At 43.7% G+C, this 20387-nt stretch overlaps 2 protein-coding genes across 5 annotated transcripts in view; both read right to left on the reverse strand.

The window, feature by feature from the left end:
• Positions 1-238: 238 nt before the first annotated feature.
• LOC147795471 (uncharacterized) lies at positions 239-910 on the reverse strand. Its single transcript, XM_087131846.1, has one exon. The coding sequence runs from the start codon at positions 908-910 to the stop codon at positions 239-241; it is 672 nt and encodes a 223-aa protein (XP_086987972.1).
• A 2314-nt stretch (positions 911-3224) lies between these two features.
• The window catches only part of LOC147795472 (uncharacterized), a 59507-nt gene continuing 42344 nt past the window's right edge, over positions 3225-20387 (reverse strand). For all 4 annotated transcript variants that reach the window (XM_087131845.1, XM_087131842.1, XM_087131843.1 and 1 more), the window contains 2 exons: positions 6965-7236; positions 3225-5337 (listed from right to left, as the gene is read on the reverse strand). In XM_087131845.1, coding sequence (XP_086987971.1) covers positions 4960-5337; positions 6965-7236 — 650 coding nt within the window. In that variant the 3' untranslated portion in view covers positions 3225-4959. The remainder of the gene's footprint in view (positions 5338-6964; positions 7237-20387) is intronic.

A 20387-nucleotide genomic window follows, 5' to 3' on the forward strand; every position in this document is an offset into this window, starting at 1 on the left:
GTTGTCTTGGCTTGAGAAATCTCGACCATTGTATTGAAGTTGGCTCTCTGTTTTGGCTTCGGCTAGTCCTTTGGCCTCGGGTGTTCCTAACAAGTTTACCAAACACAGAGTCGTTAGCCTGTTCTGCTGAGGTTGTTACTAACTTCACTACATCATCAATGTTGGATGCCCTCTCGCCGACATTCTTAATGTAGTGCACCCTTTTTATCCATGTTCTTCGCAAGTCCCATGGCAATTTCTAGATCCGAGAAAGGCCTTTGTCGTTGTTTAGCTCGTTAAGCTTGCCCATGGTGAGCAGGGTCTCTCGGCAATTATGCAGCTCATCTGAGAAATCAAACAGTGACTTGCGGTCTCGAATCTCTGGTCTGGCAACGATCTTGTTCACCCAGGCCTCAGCGATGTCGTATTCATTGCCAAACCTTTCTTTCAGCAGCTTTCTGGCAAGAGCATAACCTTCACTGGGTGTCTTCATCACACAGTACTGGATGAGTTTTCTTGCCGGTCCAGTGCAGTACTGTTGCAGACAGGCAAGCTTGGCTGCATCGTTAACATATTCCTTGTCTACAGCATTTTCAAATGCTCTAATGAACACCCAATAATTAACTGGGTCCCCATCGAAAGTCATCAGTTCTGTCTTTAGCAGATGTAGATTTTCAACGAGGGACTGCTGCTGCAGCTGGCTATTGTTCAGCATCTGAGTCAAGATGTCTCCAACATGGGTACTTTCCATGACGGCTGACGGCGAGTTTGAAGTTGAAATAATGTCCCCCTTTTCACAGGCATTGTTGTCTTGACCAGGTGTTGTGAGGTGACCAGTCACTGGCTGGCAATATGGGATGGAGTGTTTGGTAGGTCCCAACTGAATTTCACCATTCTCAGTCTCGGCGAAAGTTTTTTCCATCGCATCCATTTTGGCTATTTGTCGACATTTCTGTCGTAACCTCAGTTCTTCCTCCTCAAGTGCTTGTCTCCTCTTCTCTGCTTGCACTTCTGCCAGTAAATTAAATTAAATACAGAGATAGCGCACCAGCACAGCAGCTTCCTTCTGTCTAACTCAACTACTACTGCTACTCTATGACGCCACGCTGCTGTGTTTCTGCGCTATCTCTGTATTTAAGTCATCTGGTCATAACTGAATCACAAATTATTATCATCCGACTTCAGACTTCGTTATTGCATAGCCACCCAAGCTCGCTTGCCACATCTTTCCAGCAAATAAAGTGACATTCAGTTACATGTACATGTAACGGACATTATTTGATTACTAATCCGGGTGCGTGTAATTGCTGAGCCACGCTGTTTGGCGATCTGTAGCGCAAAAGGCTACAGGGATTGTTTTCAATTAGTTTGACATTCTCCTTGGCGTAGTCCATAACATCAAGGCCTGGGAACGTTTCCCTTGCTGCAACAATCTTGCTACAAAAATCTAAGATCAGACCCACTGCGTCTCTGGGGCAACTTAAACCATCTCTCCAGATTTTTAAGAAATTGACTGTAATACTACTGTTTCCATATCTTTTGGACAAAAAATCTCTGGCTTTCTGATAAGCATCTTCTCTTCCAATGAATAGTGCTCATTCCAGTAGTGCTCTACAACTTTTGACGTTGCTGAAACGTGCAGTTAAGAAAGCTCGTCTTTACATCAACATTGACGGGTTGGTGACATACGAGAGAGTTGCGCGCATTCTGCCAAGAGTGAATCCTGGTGGGGATCACTGTTAAACACTGGGATGGTAGTCTTGGGACGTTGGGATGACACAACAAGCATTTGTTGTTGTTCTGCTCTTTAATTTTCAGGAGTTTGCGAGGAGTTTAATACATTTCTCTAAGGAAGTCAGAATAAGTTCATCAACTTTGGGGACTCTGGTCCGTACACAAGGGTCACAGTGGAGTAGTGGTGTGATTTGACTGTATTGGCTGCAAAGGGTCAATATTGGGATTTGGCTCATCTTGCTATTGCACACCATCAAGTATCTCACATGATATACTTCTTTGAGTCATCAGCTCTGGTGCAAAGTGTGACTTCATTACGAGGGGAACTTCCCTCACAGAAGGAAGTTCCCCTCGTAATGAAGGGACAAGGGATGCAGAGGGCATCAAACTCGAGCGGACATCTTCCAGGCAATGGGAACGTGAAAGCTATTGGGACTCAAGGAACTTCTTGATATCTCTCACCATGTCTTCCATCAGAATGTTACTTCACACTCCGATGTACTATCACTGTTGTCTTTTCTGCTTTAACGAGAATGATAATTTGTTTGTTTTATGGCAAACTCAGTCTTCCCAAACATTTTGGTGGTGTCGGTTGATCTCATCTTTCTGTGTCATCACTGATCAGGCTCGATCATCAGTTCATCATACAGCTAATATAGATTATCCCAAGTAATTTGGGCTTGGCCAAAGTTCTTTTTTTTCATGATGCAAGATTGCAGTTCTCTCCCTTTACGTTAAGAACTTATTTCCTCTACCTGCGAACTCTAACTTTTTCACTTTTACACATACTTCATCTCCATCTCCACACCTTATCTCTTCCCAGTCAAGGTTTTCTTTTCTGCAGTCTGGATACTTCTTCATCACTTATGGGGTTATCAGACTGGGGTACTCTCCAAACACGGATCCCCACTTCCTAAGTCCCCATTTTCCTAGGTTCATTCGATTTCAGTCACTTGTGCCTATGGGAGTTTTGTTGACTCAAACCCTTTGAATACTATCGGGATCACTCTGACGGACAAAAAGTTTCACTTTTTGAGACTTCTGAGATGTAGTATGACTTTAATTCTGTATGTCCATGAAACCCAACTTCTGATTTAACAAGTCGGGTGATTGACAGAGTAACCTGTCAATACATCAGAAATGACCTATGTGAACTACGTGAAAGCAAAGGCACTTTTGAAAACAAAAGATGAAACGGCACTGTCCACCCTGAATGATGGGCAAACTAGTTCTACATCGCTGACGGACATACCAAGGAGTATGTATTTCCCTTCTGTTCACACTACCCTCTTGACACAGTCTGATGTTTATGCCATGAATATGCTTCTAAAAAATCATGTCAGTATCAACAGACAGTGGGCCCCAATTTGGTTTTTATTGCTATGACACATTTTTCCAAATTTGGCATTGTTAATGTAGTGGGATGCCACAAGGAAGCCCGGTTCCACTGTGAAACGGAACGAGCACCGGCATGGTACGTGCACAAAGACCGAGACTGGCTCAGGCAGGAGGATATTTGTAGCCTTGATTTATTCATGACCAGCAACAGTCACAAACACCCCCATTGCCTGAAATAACGAAATAATGAGAGCTCCCAATGAGCCAACTGCATCTATATACATACTGTATATTTGCACACTATAGCATACATGTGTATCGTTGCTTACATAAAATGCATCAAAGTGAATGGCAATGTCCATACATATCATAATACATCAATATCACAAACAAAATCAAGAAGTACTCACAGGGGTTTCCATGTAGACTACTACAAATTCGCCATAGGATTATGCCTACACAGACATAGAAATGGGTGCTACTAACATCAAAATATACCCATGCTCTCCGCATCTCTCTAAAACTGGAATTCCATGGCCAGCCCAGTGAAAGTCTTTGACGGTCTCTTACACTCTCTTGTTTGTATTCATACATGAAGACTTACTTACCAAGTAAATTATAGTACAAGTAACGTAAGCTTCAATTAACGCATCACCAAAATATCACATAATACAAGGGGTAATTATTGTACATTACAATAATTTCGATAAATTCAGTCAGTTCGGTCAGTCTAAAATAATCTTTGGACTTATTTTCCTGGTGGATGTCTACCAAATACTGTCAGTCCTTGCTCGTGGGATGCACAAGGTCATCAAGCAACAATTACTTGACACACAAACATGCAAATAACCTAGATATAATGTATATCAGCTATACACAATATGCATATATTCATGAGTTAGAATTAAAACAGTGAAGTCGCCCTTGCTAAGGCACGGTCCCCTACATTAACTTCATGAATGAAAATCTCTTCAACAGAGCTATTCTATGTCTGGGAGGTCGACGTAATGACTCTGCATATTTTTCAGAGCATTTTCCGTCAACAATAGTAAAAATCACTATTAGTATAAAAAAGTTACACCCATTTTACTTCTAGCATGAGAACATGTAATAATGAAAACATTACTTTTGCACTTTATGCTATATAAAGAACTAAAATTGGTCAAGTTTCCTATTTTCTTGCACAATTACATAACCTTTCAACTGTCCTGTCAACCTACAATATTGATAGTAGCTTTTGCACCAAGCCACAAAAGAAATTTTTCCTATAAGAACTGAGCACATGCATTCTTGTCACCAAAGTGATGATGTCATCACAGTATACTCTTAAAATATATCACTGAATGTTGTTTGAAATTTGTAACTTTGATTCTCCACAGCTGAAGTAATTTGATGAGATAACGCCACTTCAGCCAATCACAATAATGCAATGTTGATCCTATAGCTAAATTGCAAGGCAAGACGCATGGACCACAAACAATACCCCATTTCAGAGCGACTGGCTTCAGGTTTGTTATGTACATGTACGATTGTGAAATAAATGTTAACAATGTTCATCTGCACTGGTTGCATATTTTTAGAAATGAATTTATGGATCACCAACCATTCCTAGTTTCTTATCTGATGAATCTAACCTTTTATATTTTAGCCAATATTTGGAACTCTGGAGTGTAAAATATAAAAAGGTACACATGACAGTTTGGGCCTTTCAGGTCCGTACCTTGCTTCCATAGCTAAGCACGCAATAAAGTGATAATCACGTGATACAAGACCTATACATGTAAATAGCGTATTAACGTAGTACTACTGGCACCCAAGTACCGTAAACTTACTTGCTATAGACATATGTAGGAGAGCGCTATACTTTACCAGGCCTTGGTTTGTGACCTTGGAGAATTTTGAGTGGATTTACTCAACCAAACTACGCAGAAAAACTTTCTTCCTTAATGTATAGCTTGGTGCTGGCACCTGTTTCCTTACAAATATTTCACCTTTCTCTTTAAATTTTGCATCAGCATCACTAAGATGACTGTTTACTGTGGTCAAGATGGACATCAAATCTGAAGTGTTGTGGTGTTTGGTTATCTGATCGACCAAAGCATTGACAAACCAAGAGCCTTGGCTTTTACTTCGATATGACACATATCCTGGAACAGTAGCATAACTCAGTAGGAAGTCAGCCTCATTTGGTAACGTTTTGATGTCAGCGCCTATTCCACACGGAGGTTCATCAGTTTCAGTATCTTGCACTTTTGCTGGTACCTGTTGGACATTACCTTGGCAGGCCTGAAATCAAACAAGGAAGCCGTATCAGCTGTGCATCATCAATATAATTATAAAGATAATGCTAACAGTGTTCACATCCTCAGTTTAACTATTCTAATTGTTAAGTGTAATTTCATCAGATGCATTAACAAGCCATTGGAGAGGTAAAAGGGTACAGATTCATTGGGGAATACATTAAAGGTACAGTCCATCATTTGCAGTTACCCAAAAGTACATGTATCTTATATTATTGTTGAAAAGCATACGTGGTTTAAAGATTTTAAGGAATGAAACTCCCTGTGAAATTATTCTTTCTGGCAAGTAGTCATTTAGAAGCATGTGCAAGCATTGTCATGACATTGTCAGTTCATCTGTTCAGTGCATGACTGTCACAGAGTGATGTTACATCGGAATTACTCTTAAATTAATAAAACCTACCGAGTCAGCCACAGAAGCCAAAAGCCGACCACAATGCAAGAAACAGAAGCAACATTGAGGCGCTCATCACCTCATTTATATTGTAATCAAAATGTTAATGTTAGAAATTATCCTTATTTTGTGTTCTTTTCTAAATAAATGTAAATATTGTACAGGCAAACAAATTTCCAGCAACAGGTGTGTATATATTCCTGTCTAAGCTACCAAAGGTCTGTCCCTAAGAGTAAGACAACTCTAGGGGTGTGACAATGACATCACATACATGTAGTTGCAATCAACTTTACATGAGAACATGTCCCAGATGCTAAATTCTGGCACAATTCAAAACATGACTCAGTAACTTTTGATCTGAAATTGAATTCCTAGAATATTGCTTTTGTTGGGCTTTACAGTATTCTCTGAGCTGAAACTTCATCAGGTTTGTTCTTAGGCACCCTTCTTTAGATTTTGAGTAATTTTGTTGCCTTAAAGGAAAATAATGCACCAATGACAAATGTTGGACTATACTTTTAAAATCACCTATCTGTTGGGCCCTCAGCTAGTGGGAATGATGCATCTGTCAGGAACTTGCATGAATGAGCGTTCATACAAACTTGTTTCAACGTGTGTACACACAAGATGCTTGACAGTAGGGCATACATGTACACATCAGCTACACCAAAGCTGCCCTATACTTTCACAAACATGACTATCAAAATAAAGGAAACCCAAATTTCCACTATGACAAGTAAGCTTACACTGTACAGTAGATGACGACATTTGAATGTGCTTAGGCCAACACAAGTGCTTTTGAATATGTGTGTATGCTAACTCGTCACAGTGCAAATTTCACCTGCTGGTCAACAATGAATTGTTATTCATTCAACTGTGACATTGGGCACATGATCAAGGTGTCATTGGAAAGAAGACATTCAGGCCTTTCTGAAGATATCAAGATCTGCAGTTTTCCTATAAATCGTCATGTCGGTGCAACAAGGTCGTAACTCGCATTTGTTTTGTACACAAGATACAACCTTGTCACACTGACGTGACAAAATTATGGTTGAATTTGGGTTTCCTTTATTTTGATACACTCTGTATAAAAAAGACTGGGGTTTCTGCCTACATAAAAACATTTAATTTGAATGTTTTCCATAGCGGTAAAACACAGAGGTACCATTATAAAATACATTCTACTTATGAAAGAAAAATGAAATGGTAATGAACATACCTGTATGAAAAACATTTTTGGCTTGCCAGCAAGACTCTGACATGAAACAGCTGTGAAAAGTGCCATTATCTGGTGTATCTCAATTTCATTACAGTCAGTACCGTAGACTTTGCCCATTGCTCCATGCGTCAGGATACAGCATGCAAAGCAATCAAACTGACTATGGTCAAGTTGACTGACCCTCTTGAACCAATCCAACATGTCACGAGCTGAAAGATCCTCCTTCACTTCCACCTTAAAATGAAGTTTGTTGAACAGATTGTTCAGTTTACCTGTAGAGGAATGAACACATCGGCAGGTTTAATATGCATCTTATGATTTCACACAAATCTTGCAGTGTTGTAATTGTGACTTGTCTAATCACAGCAGCATGCATACTGTATCCCAAACTAGTCTTGGTTTCAAGACATTATTATTATTACTATTATTTGTTGATGCACAATGAGAACACAGATCTTTTATAACACCCAGAATGATGTTCACCCAGATCTTCCACAACTTTAAAGTTCCCTTGTCAAATCCTGTTTGTTTAAGACCTTCTCCATGCTTATAACCCTTGTTTCACCGGGAGTAGCCAAATTTATAATGTTGCACACAATTCTTTTCCCATATCTAGAAAAACATCTGGCCAACTGTGTTGTGCAACACAGTCAGTCTGAATGTTGAAATGCCGGGAAACCTTAAATCCTCCATTTCAAGAACATTCTCCAAAACGTGCTCCCCCATTTGTCCTTGACCTTAATCCCTCATTTTTGACATTTTCTTGTCATACCTCCCCTTGTATTCAGTCTGGGCCATCTTGTTGGACTAATAAACCAAGTGGACCACAGTCTCCAATACTTTGCAATACTTTGTCTCCCTCTATCCTGGCGTTCATCATGTTCATCCGCATGCAGTGCCCACTCCTGTACAGCAGTTATCAAACCCTCCATTTTCTTCTCAAGTCATCTCTATTCAGCCATACCCAGGTCTTGTTGTTTGCTACTCTCATGTCCCTCAGAAAATTTCCATGGAGTAGCTTCCCTTCCCAATCTCTTAACCTTTCCTCCTTCCTTTTCCTCTCACAGTAAAATCTCGATAAGTTGAAGCCCGTTAAGTCGAAACTCTGTTTACCTCGAGGTCTTTCTGTATTCCTGACAAAAGAATAGGCCTTTATGTACAATAAACTATCCCTAACTTGAAACGCCAATACCACTAAAGCTGCTTATCTCAAAGTTTTGGCAGGCAAATTAAAAAAAAAAACACTGAAGAATGATGAATAAAGAGTGATAAAAGAACGCTTGCCTTCATTATGAGTCATTACTGTCACACGCACAGCTTTGCTTCGATGAGCCGAGCATGTTCACACAGGCTGCCATTGTCACATTGACAAGCACTGGTGGGCATCAACCGCAACCGTAAAATAAATCGGGCACAAATGATGCGCCCTCAAGCAAATACATGTATCACATGACCCAGCAGGGAAACCCTGACTGACTGGCCTGCGCTGCGTTATGCGGTAACAGCCCAATCAAGCAAAGCAAATGAATGAATTCTCAAGACGTAGACATAGGTACCGGTACATAACTTCATTGGTTTATTATTTGTTAATGTACCACATAAAAACCACGTTTAATGATGACGTTTGAGGAAAACAGTAGGGATAGCCTAAAATCCACTTTGTGTTCAACTCAGCTTGCAGGCCAACTGCCGTAAGCAAGTAAGGTTGCATGTGCACTGAAGCATGTAACTTTCAATAACTTGAACGTCGGATAACTTGAACTTTTCGTCCATTCTCCTAAGCTTCAACTTATCAAGATTTTACTGTATATGCACTGCTGTACACTTTGTTTCCCAAGGTATATTTCTTAGCCATCCCCAGCCATCTATCCTGTGCCCAAGAAACAAACAGAGACCTCTCTCTGTTCCATGTTTACACAGTCCCTCATGCTCTTCAATACAAGTTCTCTTTCAGTCCTTGGCAAGTACAGCCTGCTGACATTAGCCCCTGGATGCAGCATACCATGCACTGTCAATAGTTTCCTCATCTTCCAGCCTACAGACTCCAACTCCACCTTGGTCCAATCAACAATCCCTGCAACTCCAGTTATCAATAAAGAGCAGATGACTTATTCTGCAGCCATCCTTTTTCATCTCATATCCGACACTGACCTTTTGTAAAGCTACACAGTAGCATCAGTGCCAGAACAAAAACCAGTCTTCTGGCAGCAGACGTGGGGGGGGGGGAGGATTAGTGGCCCCCCACTTTTTTTGACTGGGGGCATGCCCCCCACTTTTAAAGGTCCTAAAATGGGGTGGACTCACATATTAATGGCCCAAGCCTGATGGACTCAAAACTGCCCCCCCTTTGACAATCGTTCCGTGCTGCTGTTGAGAGAGTCCCTTTAAAAATCCCCCTTCTGATATTAACCTCACCCAGACTTTCATTCTTAGCTGTCAACATCATCCATAAGCCTTTATACTGTTGTCCAGCAATCACTTCAACCCCTCAGCAGTTCCACTAAATCCAAACACTATGTATAATCCATGAATGAGACAGTACATTGTATATCGTACAGCTTTTTGTAGTTAATCCAGACCATTGACAAATTGGTCTTTTTCTTAAAGTCCTCCTCCAGGACAGTTATTGACATGGCTGTTTCAACACATTCTTATCAATTATCTATCATCCGTACCCTGAAGACTGTCCACTCGACACTCCATCATCAATAGAGACTCCTCCTCCATATTCTTTGTGGGTGAGGTCTGCTATTGAATACCTACCCCAAACAGTTGTGAAATATGCAAATTTCCTTTGCATCTGATTCTATTCGCTACAAACTTGACCAACCGTAGTACGCCCTCTCGACCTTCATCCTTTTTTGGTATTGGAACCGTCACAGCCAGAAGTGGGGAGGATGCGAGGGAGTCATCTGTTTGGGGTAGGTAGTCAATAGCAGACCTCATCCCCACTGAATGTGGGGGAGGAGTCTTCTGCTTTCATCCTACCCCAAACAGTCACTTAATATGCAGAGTAGCACTGATCCCCTGGAGGTGTAGTGTATGTTAATGGAGGACATAAAGTCACAGCGACTATTGGTGGACTCACTAGAACATAGAGCACAATAGGTAGTGTCAGAGGTGGTCTGCCCTGATGAAGAGTCCCTCTGCAATGTCTTGGCCAATGTTAAGACAGCTCTGCCATGTGAGGAGTCCCTTTGCAAGACATCAGTGAGGCAGCATGTGGTGAATGCGGAAGGGGTCTTCCAACATGCTACTTTGCAAATCTCCTGAACTGGCGGACGCCAGAAGTAGGCCCAAGAGGTTGATACAACCCAGATGTCATGAGCCCTGATGAGGCATTACGTTTGATTGTCTGAATGGTTCGGACATGTACCACTGAAAAGTTTGCACCGGGCACCAAGGTTTGTCATCTGGGGTCCCAGTGCATTTGGTACTGTCTAGCACAAATATGTCAGGAGGGTGAAAGGAGGTTGAGCCGTTCTTGGTGAGGAAGCCCGGCGCTGGGATGAGGCAGATGCTGTGGAGTTCCGATCGGATGTGGCTGTCAGCGATGGATAAGGCTTTGAGTTCGTTGCCTTGTCGTGAGTTACATGTAGTAACTGCCAACAGGAAAGCCAGCTTTACCGTTCAGATGAGTAGCAATGCTTTGCTGAGTGGATTGAAGGGGGAACTGGTTATCAACTGAAGAATGACTGCGAAGTCCCAGGGGGGAATTAGTCTCTTGGTAGGGGGATGCTCATGGAACATTCCCTGGAGGAGGTGTCTAACGGCATCGTTGTCAGACACGGTCAAACCATCAGGGAAGCCGTCACTTATAGCTACGGTGGCTGAACAGTAGTTGCAAATGGTTGAGACCTGTAAACCTGACTGATACATGGAGACACAGATACATGAAGAAGTCGGCTACTACTGTCATGTAGTGGAGACAACTTTAACTTGGGTGATTTTTTTTATTAGTACTTGCAGCCTGTATTAAGATAGGGGTGGCACCCCTTAGTTTACCCAGTTGGAGTTGCAGTGTGTGCCCCCCCTGGTGTTTATTTCATACTTAAGTCCATGTAGCATAGCTAAAGCTTCAGTAGCAGGTCAGCTGGCAGAGAGTAAACACTCATGTAACCTGGCATCCAAATCTGCCCTTGCTGTATTTAAGAATCGACCTGCAGTGGACTTGGTAAGTTTCTCCCCTTTTCCTTTTTTGTGAACATGATCACGTGCCGCTTTACTTTGTTTTGACATATTAAGGTTTAGCTCTATAATCAAGTCAGCAGTTTTCCTTTGACAGAGATATATTTTTTTAGGCTCTCCTTTTGATCCATTTTTGGAGGTCTGAAGATACTTGCTGATTTTTCCCTAGAGATGCAGAAATAATCTGTAGTTTTGCAAGTGTTTTTTTACTTTAATCTGAGGGCGTCATGTAACTTTTCATGTTTTTGCTGAAGCTTATCTTTTGAAACAGAGTGTATTGTTTTTTTAGTATCCGTGAAAAGTTTCCACTCCTTTTTCAGTTGTTGATTATCCCAGGCACTTGTAACTTTTGGAGTTCATGGTTATTGGAAGTGTTCCTATTACATGTATTGCTTGTGGTTTTCTTTTTTTTTCTTTTTATCTTTTTGCTGGAAGTGCCATGAAGTTGTTCTTTATATAAGGTTGTTTTGTTTAGTAGACTAAGTTTTTTTTAGTTTCGGAAGTCAGATGATTGGAGTATGTAGGATCGAGAAGTTGGAATCTCTTGTCTAAGAACTTTGTGCTGTTTAATACTTGAGATGCTTGGACACATTTTTTCTTTATCTTTTCCTTATTTTTTTTTGTATTTTAGTTAGAAATTTTAGGCATGGAATACACTTGTTCATATTTCGACCATGTGATTTTTATCTTGTGTAAGGCCAGTTTCTTTGTTCTCTATTCCTTGCCACATGGTTGAGGCAGCAGCTCTTAGTTTATGACTAGGGAAGTAGGGATTACACATAGGATTAGAGTGTCCTGCCTTCCAAGAAGAGGCCAGAGTCTTTTGTTTATTACTTCTTAATTATTCATGAGCTGAGTGTCAGTAGCATTACCTACCCTCCTTCCTCCCATGCTAGAAGTTTATGACGGATTAAGTTTTATCTTAAGTACAGGTAGCATGGCTGTGCATTGCTAGGTTATTATATGAAGATGTTTTTTTGTTGTTGCGTAACATTTCATTTATAAGTATCCATTTTTTTCTCTCTTTTGGTGGAGAATCCAGGTTGGGACACTGTTTCTTTAGGAACTTAGCTAGATCTTGTCTTGTTTTTTTTTTTTTGGTCCATGGTTAAGTCTGGTCAAGCCAACACAGTATTTAGAGGGTACTTTGAAATTGCACAATGGCAGAGACGCCGAGTCCACCGAATCTAACTTTCATGATGCCACCCACACCTCCCATGGAGACACCTTACTCAGCGGTGTCATCTACACCGGGCCCAGCAGTGCAACCCCCACATCACCAGCTTACGCCACAACAACTCATCGGGTTCGATCCCATCTCCAGAGACACTAACCCAGTGAAGAGTAACTCCCCAAGGACGATCACAACCCACCAAATGAAAGGAGTACCGACATTCACCAGCCGGGAGAAGAGCATGCGGGTAGAAGACTGGATACGAGACATGCGCTACCTACTAGAGGCGAAGGGCAGTACTTCAGAACGGGTCCAATTCCATGAAGTGGTGCGAAACACAGGAGGGAGGGCGCGGGATGTGGTGTTGAATCTCGAGAGTCGCAACCCCTCAGGAGTGACAGCAGAGGCAGCATTTACCGAACTGTTGGAGGAGTTCGGTGAGGACAACCCAGCTTCTTCACCGATGACGCGATTCTATGCCAGAGTCCAGAAATCAGGCGAATCGGCAAGCGAGTACGCTATCGCACTGGAGGCACTGTTGAGGCATATTGAGGAGAGGGGAAAACAGCAAGGGTACCACAATCTATTTGGCGACAACCGAGACAGCATCCTAACTACACAGTTCATGATGGGTTTACAGGATGACCGATGCAGACAGCGACTTGCACCAATGCGTCCTCGCGACATGAGCTTTAAAGAACTCCGTGCTGAGTTGAGAGTGGTGGCCGAGGAAAAGCACCAACAGGAAGAACGGATGAGACAGCACTATCAGCTGATGGCGCACGTACCTACTAAGCCAGACACCCCAAGGAGCTCCACACCGTCCATGGCTGAAAGGCCAGACAACACACAGGAGAACCGAAATGCCAGTGTACAACTTTGCCGATATCACCAAGCTCATGGAAAAGCAGGCCATCACACTGAACCAGGTCCTGGAAAATCAGATGCACTTAGGCCAACGTGTCGAGCGGTTGGAAAGAAACGCCCATGTGATGTCACCAGGGAGACCCAATCAGTCAGGCGTGACCGTCCATCCTGCCCAGAGATATGATGACAAACCAAGGGTCTGTTTCAACTGCGGTAACCTAGGCCAATTTGCCCGTAGATGCCCCCAGCCAAAGCGACAGATGCCTACCTCAGCACCGTTAAACTAGGGAAACCCCCTGATGCAGGGCGATCAGTGGGTTTTTCTACATTGTCTACAAGCCCGCCTCTTTCTATCCCAGAGATGCCCTCAAAGGAACCAACACCACCAAGAGATGACCAAGAGAATGGTGACCTAATTGGGCCAGTGAGTGACGTGGAGATCCTAATGTCCGGGAAGAAGTGCTTCGTTCTGCTGGACACTGGGTCTCAGGTGAGCACCATAACCGATGCCTACGTGGCCAACCATCCACAACTACGAACACAAGTGCCCCAGCAAACTAGCGTCACTATCCAGGGAGCAAGAGGGCAGCCCGTGCCCCATAGTGGAGTCATCTTGGTGAATGTTGAAGTCTTGGGACGCGCTGTACCATGTGTACCAATGTTCATCGTCCCAGTTACAGAGTTTCGCGAGAAGATTCCTGGGCTGATAGGAACCAATGTTCTAAGGGCAAGCCGTGACGCTCTCCACACCAGGTATGGGAGAGGTTTTCTTGCTAAGGTGCAACAGATGTCAGAAACGTGGTATTCAGCCATACAGTGTGTTAAGTCAGACAGGGTTGACCTGGCGAAGAAGAATGGCAAGTTCGGCAGTCTCAAGTACAGAGGTCGGAAACCGTTTGTGGTGAAGGCTGGAACAGAAGTCGACATCCCCACCGAGGCACCAAGGCACACACGATTAAGGTCATTTGAGGCGCTTGTAGAGGACACTGATAATGCACCATTCAGACAATCCTTGGCAGTCGGCAAAACTTACGTTGAAGTCCGCAATGGAAGAGTTCCGGTACGGGTGTGTAATCTGACCGCCAAGGATGTTGTAGTTAGACGAAATACCAGGTTAGCTGACTTGGTGATGGGCCAAATCATGTCGGCAGAATATGGGTCCGACACAGAGTCGCCAAATCCAGGTACACAGAGTGGACCGATGGCTAGCTGTTTTGAGTCGTCAACCGTGAAAACTCCCCAGAAGCCTCCGGTGTTGGTGTTGATGTTGACCTGAGCTCTCTTTCAGCTGAGGATAGGCACAGGATGACTCGGCTACTCGAAGAAAATGCTGACATCTTCTCAAAGAACTCCCAAGACCTCGGGTTCACACAGACCATCGAACATGAAATTCCCTTAATTGATCCAACTCCTTTCAGACTTCCCTACCGGCGTATCCCACCCTCCCAGTTCCAAGAAGTACGAAACTACATCGAAGACCTCAAGACAGCCGGAGTGATACAACCAAGCACCAGCCCATTTGCATCCCCCATTGTAATTGTCAGGAAGAAGGACGGGAGCATTCGACTGTGCGTAGACTACCGGGCACTTAATGCCAGAACAGTGAGGGATGCCTACCCACTTCCCAGAATCGATGAAGCGCTAGACGCCCTGTGCCATGCAAAATATTTCTCCTGTCTAGACCTCACTTCAGGGTACCACCAAGTCAAAGTCGCCAGTAGGGACCAACCGAAGACAGCGTTCATTTCACCGATGGGACTGTACGAGTTCAACCGAATGCCATTTGGCCTGACCAACGCCCCTGCTACTTTCCAGAGGTTGATGGCTACTGTTTTCGGCGACATGAATTTTGACAGTGTTCTCCTTTACCTGGATGACATCATTGTCTTTATTGCCACCGTAGAGGAACACGTAGCCCACCTCTCCAAGGTATTTTCACGGTTGAGAGAACACGGTCTAAAATTGAAGCCGTCTAAGTGCCACCTGCTCCGAAGCAGCGTGAAATATCTCGGCCATGTTGTGTCAGCAGACGGCATCTCTACTGATCCCGAGAAGATTTCAGCGGTGAAGAATTGGCCGGTACCCAAGTCCAAGCGTGATGTTTGGGGTTTTCTGGGGCTCACCGGTTACTACCGGAGGTTCGTCCGAAATTACTCTAAGGTAGCCGCTCCGTTGTTCGCACTAACTGGAGGAAAGCGAGGAAGTAAGGACCCCCCTTTTGAATGGTCACCAGAATGCCAAGCGTCTTTTGAGGCCCTCGTCGAGAAGCTAACATCAGCACCGATACTGGCCTACGCTGACTACAAGCAGCCCTTCGTAATTCAAACGGACGCCTCCCGAGAAGGACTAGGTGCAGTGCTGGCGCAGAAGCAGGGAGACCACGAGCGGGTAATCGGGTATGCCAGTAGAACGCTCTCCCCAGCCGAGCAGAAATACCCAATTCACAAGCTCGAATTTAAAGCTTTGCACTGGGCCGTAACTTCCAAGTTCAGAGACTACCTGTACGGGAACCGTGTGACCGCAGTTACGGACAACAACCCTTTGACATATGTTCTTGACAAGGCGAAGTTGGACGCATCTAGCCAGAGGTGGGTGAGTGACTTGGCGGTATTTGATTTGGACATCATCTATCGCCCAGGCAAAAAGAATGCCAATGCAGATTCCTTGTCTCGCATTCTCAGCGCTGAAGTTACACAGATACTGGATGGTACCGACCGGAAGAAAGATGAGGGGAGCACCAAAGGGACAGGCGCTATCAAGGTCAGTAGTAATGTGGTCTCCGTCCAAACCCCAGTGATGACCGTGTCGACAGCCTCCCAGACAGAGTCCTGTAAAGGAAAGGACCAGAGCGTGGATTGTGGATGTGGAACCAGTTGTCTACAAGGCGTCAGTCTTCTCGAGGCTCAACAAGATGATGAGGTTATCAGTCGGGTTGTTGTCCTCAAGCAACGAAGTGTGGCGAAGCCCAGCAAGCGACAACTGTCCAAGGAGTCCAAGGAAGTTCGGCAATTAGTGAGGGCCTGGGACAGGTTGATTGTTGCAGACGGCATGCTGTGGTACCAGAAGGTTCGTGAGGATGGGCAGGTGTGCCAGCGGCAGGTTCTCCCTAGTAAAATGCGACGGGTGGTACTGCGTCATCTGCACGACGATATGGGTCACCTCGGGCTGGAAAAGGTTCTACCCCTTGTAAGCGATCGATACTACTGGCCAGGGTTGTATTCGAAGGTGAAGTGGTACATCAAGAAATGCAAAAGATGCGCATTACGGAAGATGCCGGAGACAAGACGGGCCGAACTTCATCCGATCCAGACAACCCGTCCCATGCAGCTAGTTTGTATCGACTTCTTGAGTCTTGAGCCATCGAAGGGAGGGATAGAGAATATCCTCGTCATCACCGATCATTTCACTCGCTATGCCCAAGCCTTTCCCACCAGGGACCAGCGTGCAACGACTGTGGCCAAAGTCCTGTGGCAGAAATACATCGTCCACTACGGCATACCCGAACGACTTCATTCAGACCAAGGATGGTGCTTTGAGTCGGCAGTGGTGCGGGAGCTCTGTCGCCTCTTGGGGACATCCAAGAGCAGGACCACTCCATACCACCCCCAGGGGAATGGGATGACCGAGCGTTTTAACCGTACCTTGTTGTCCATGCTTGGAACCCTGGAGTCGTCACAGAAGTTGGACTGGGCAATGCATGTACAAACCCTCACACATGCCTACAACAACACCCGGCACGAGTCCACGGGCTTTTCGCCGTATTACCTCATGTTTCTACGTCACCCCAAGCTACCCATAGATGTCTTAATACCTCCCCCAGATTAGTCCACTCCAAATGGTGCCGACCACCACTCTTACGTCAAGCAGCTGGAAGAAAACCTGCGTGAGGCGTACAACACTGTGAATCAGATGACAGAGAGAGCTCGCGCAAAGCAGAAGGCCACTTATGACCAAAAGGTGCGTGAGCAGCCATTGAAGGCTGGTGATAGAGTACTCGTCGCTAACAGAACCCCGAGAGGAAAGTCTAAGCTGAAGGACAAATGGAAAGCTGAACCACACATAGTCGTCAGGAAACTGCCTAACCTGCCAGTGTACATGGTGCGAGACTTGGTCGGTACGCGAACCAGGACAGTCCACAGAAACATGTTGTCAGTCTGCCCATTTGATCTGTCGGAAACTGAGGACAGCGTCGACCCTTCTGATGACGAGGTGCAGGGCCTCATCCCTTCTCCGCCAGGTGTGCGGCAATCGAGTAGCAGTGACCAGTCTGCAGTAGACACTGTGCCTAACTCTCCCTCTTCCACTAGTGAGGATGACGACTGCAGTGCAGATGGGAGAGACGAGATGCAAGAGCAGCCTCCATGGCCGCGTCGAATCATCAGGATGCCAGCAAGATATCTTGTCCCTTCCCCACCAGGCGTGCGGCGACCAAGGGTAAATGACCAGTCGGCAGTGAACACCGAGCCTAATTCTTCCCTTTCCTCTAGTGACGGTGACGACAGCAGTGCCGACGAGAGGGTCAAGACACAAGAACAGCCCCAATGGCCGAGACGAACCATCAGGCTACCAGCAAGATATAGGGACTAATAACTTCCCCTAGTAGTGGAACAGATGTCTCCAACAAAATAAACAGTCTTGCCGTTTGCATGATATGATTTTTTTTCTTTACACCATTGCTGAGGACAGCAATGTATTTAATAGGGGGAGAGTGTAGTGGAGACAACTTTAACTTGGGTGATTTTTTTTATTAGTACTTGCAGCCTGTATTAAGATAGGGGTGGCACCCCTTAGTTTACCCAGTTGGAGTTGCAGTGTGTGCCCCCCTGGTGTTTATTTCATACTTAAGTCCATGTAGCATAGCTAAAGCTTCAGTAGCAGGTCAGCTGGCAGAGAGTAAACACTCATGTAACCTGGCATCCAAATCTGCCCTTGCTGTATTTAAGAATCGACCTGCAGTGGACTTGGTAAGTTTCTCCCCTTTTCCTTTTTTGTGAACATGATCACGTGCCGCTTTACTTTGTTTTGACATATTAAGGTTTAGCTCTATAATCAAGTCAGCAGTTTTCCTTTGACAGAGATATATTTTTTTTAGGCTCTCCTTTTGATCCATTTTTGGAGGTCTGAAGATACTTGCTGATTTTTCCCTAGAGATGCAGAAATAATCTGTAGTTTTGCAAGTGTTTTTTTACTTTAATCTGAGGGCGTCATGTAACTTTTCATGTTTTTGCTGAAGCTTATCTTTTGAAACAGAGTGTATTGTTTTTTTAGTATCCGTGAAAAGTTTCCACTCCTTTTTCAGTTGTTGATTATCCCAGGCACTTGTAACTTTTGGAGTTCATGGTTATTGGAAGTGTTCCTATTACATGTATTGCTTGTGGTTTTCTTTTTTTTTCTTTTTATCTTTTTGCTGGAAGTGCCATGAAGTTGTTCTTTATATAAGGTTGTTTTGTTTAGTAGACTAAGTTTTTTTTAGTTTCGGAAGTCAGATGATTGGAGTATGTAGGATCGAGAAGTTGGAATCTCTTGTCTAAGAACTTTGTGCTGTTTAATACTTGAGATGCTTGGACACATTTTTTCTTTATCTTTTCCTTATTTTTTTTGTATTTTAGTTAAAAATTTTAGGCATGGAATACACTTGTTCATATTTCGACCATGTGATTTTTATCTTGTGTAAGGCCAGTTTCTTTGTTCTCTATTCCTTGCCACATGGTTGAGGCAGCAGCTCTTAGTTTATGACTAGGGAAGTAGGGATTACACATAGGATTAGAGTGTCCTGCCTTCCAAGAAGAGGCCAGAGTCTTTTGTTTATTACTTCTTAATTATTCATGAGCTGAGTGTCAGTAGCATTACCTACCCTCCTTCCTCCCATGCTAGAAGTTTATGACGGATTAAGTTTTACCTTAAGTACAGGTAGCATGGCTGTGCATTGCTAGGTTATTATATGAAGATGTTTTGTTGTTGTTGCGTAACATTTCATTTATAAGTATCCATTTTTTTCTTTCTTTGCAGGTTGTTAAAGCTGTTTGTGTAATCGATTTGTACTTTTCTTGATACTGTGTTGGCTTTAAGGTTACAGTTTGAATATTGTTGGCTTATAGTTGTGGTTTGACTTGGCTTTGAGTTATAGTTTGAAAGTTGGTTTGCTTTTGGTTAGTTCCGTTGGTTTTGGTTTCTGGTCATGGTTTAAATTTTCCTTGGTTTGGTCCTTTTCTTTTGATTTTTGGTCTGGGTCTATAGGTCTTTTGAGTTGGTTTATGGTCATGTGAAGGTTGGTCATTATTTTGGTCCGTTGGTCTAACCGTCGAGGATTCTTTTTAGGAAGATTAATCACTGTATCTGACGCTTTCTCTTTGGAGTTATTTTTTTATTTCTTGTTAATCTCTTGCCTTTTTTTTGAATAAATCTTCTTTTGATTGGTTGTTCCGGAATTGAAGAAATTTTCTCTGTGTTATTTTTTTTACAAAGATCTCGCGCCTGTCTTTACCCAATCCCGGATTGTTTATCTTTTTGTAATAATCCGCAGCGAAAGATTTTTTTTGTATTTTGCAAGCGAGTTTCCCCCAGTGTCTAAAGTTTTCTTAGGTGTGTCATTTTTCCAGGCTACAGTCACAGAAACTTTGATCGGAGCATGATTTTACTCTGTACACCATTAAGTAAAATGTCGTAGTCTAGAGTTGTAGATGTTGCATGTTAACTGGCGTCAACTGTTTGAAGCCATCTAGGCATCTTCATTAGAAAGTCCTGCTGACTGGAAGGATTGTTTGACAATGGCCAGCAGGTCAGATGTAGGGATGACGGGTGAGGAGGAGGAGGATAATAACAATAATACTTATAATAAGTATCATAATAATAATCAGAATTGATAATGTGCCAAGTCCGTCACAAGTGACGCTTGAGGAGAAAAGGGCCGGCATTAGCAAAACAGCGATCACCCCATGAGTTTTGAGTATGTGGGATGATAAGCAGGAAAGCATCAGATGATCTTTGGTGCCTTGGTGGATTATACGGAGATAAAAAATCAATGTTATATTGAGGAGCAGTACCACAGATAGAGAACACCAGACTTTGGTTGGTGAAACAGATCTGGTCTGGAGGGGAGGACAATCGGCGGTTGGACGAGCAGTGTGGTTAGTCAAGGGAACCAGGGCTGGTGTGGCCAGAAGGGGGTGATGAGAAGCACTTAACACCACTCTC

Source organism: Acanthaster planci, unplaced genomic scaffold, assembly GCF_054643075.1.
Source record: "Acanthaster planci isolate LZ-2023a unplaced genomic scaffold, COTS_SCS Contig20, whole genome shotgun sequence".
In the NCBI taxonomy this organism is placed as follows: Eukaryota; Metazoa; Echinodermata; class Asteroidea; order Valvatida; family Acanthasteridae; genus Acanthaster; species Acanthaster planci.

Coding starts and splice junctions, on each gene's coding strand:
- LOC147795471 (XM_087131846.1), bottom strand. CDS start 910: ATGGATGCGATGGAAAAAACTTTCGCCGAGACTGAGAATGGTGAAATT.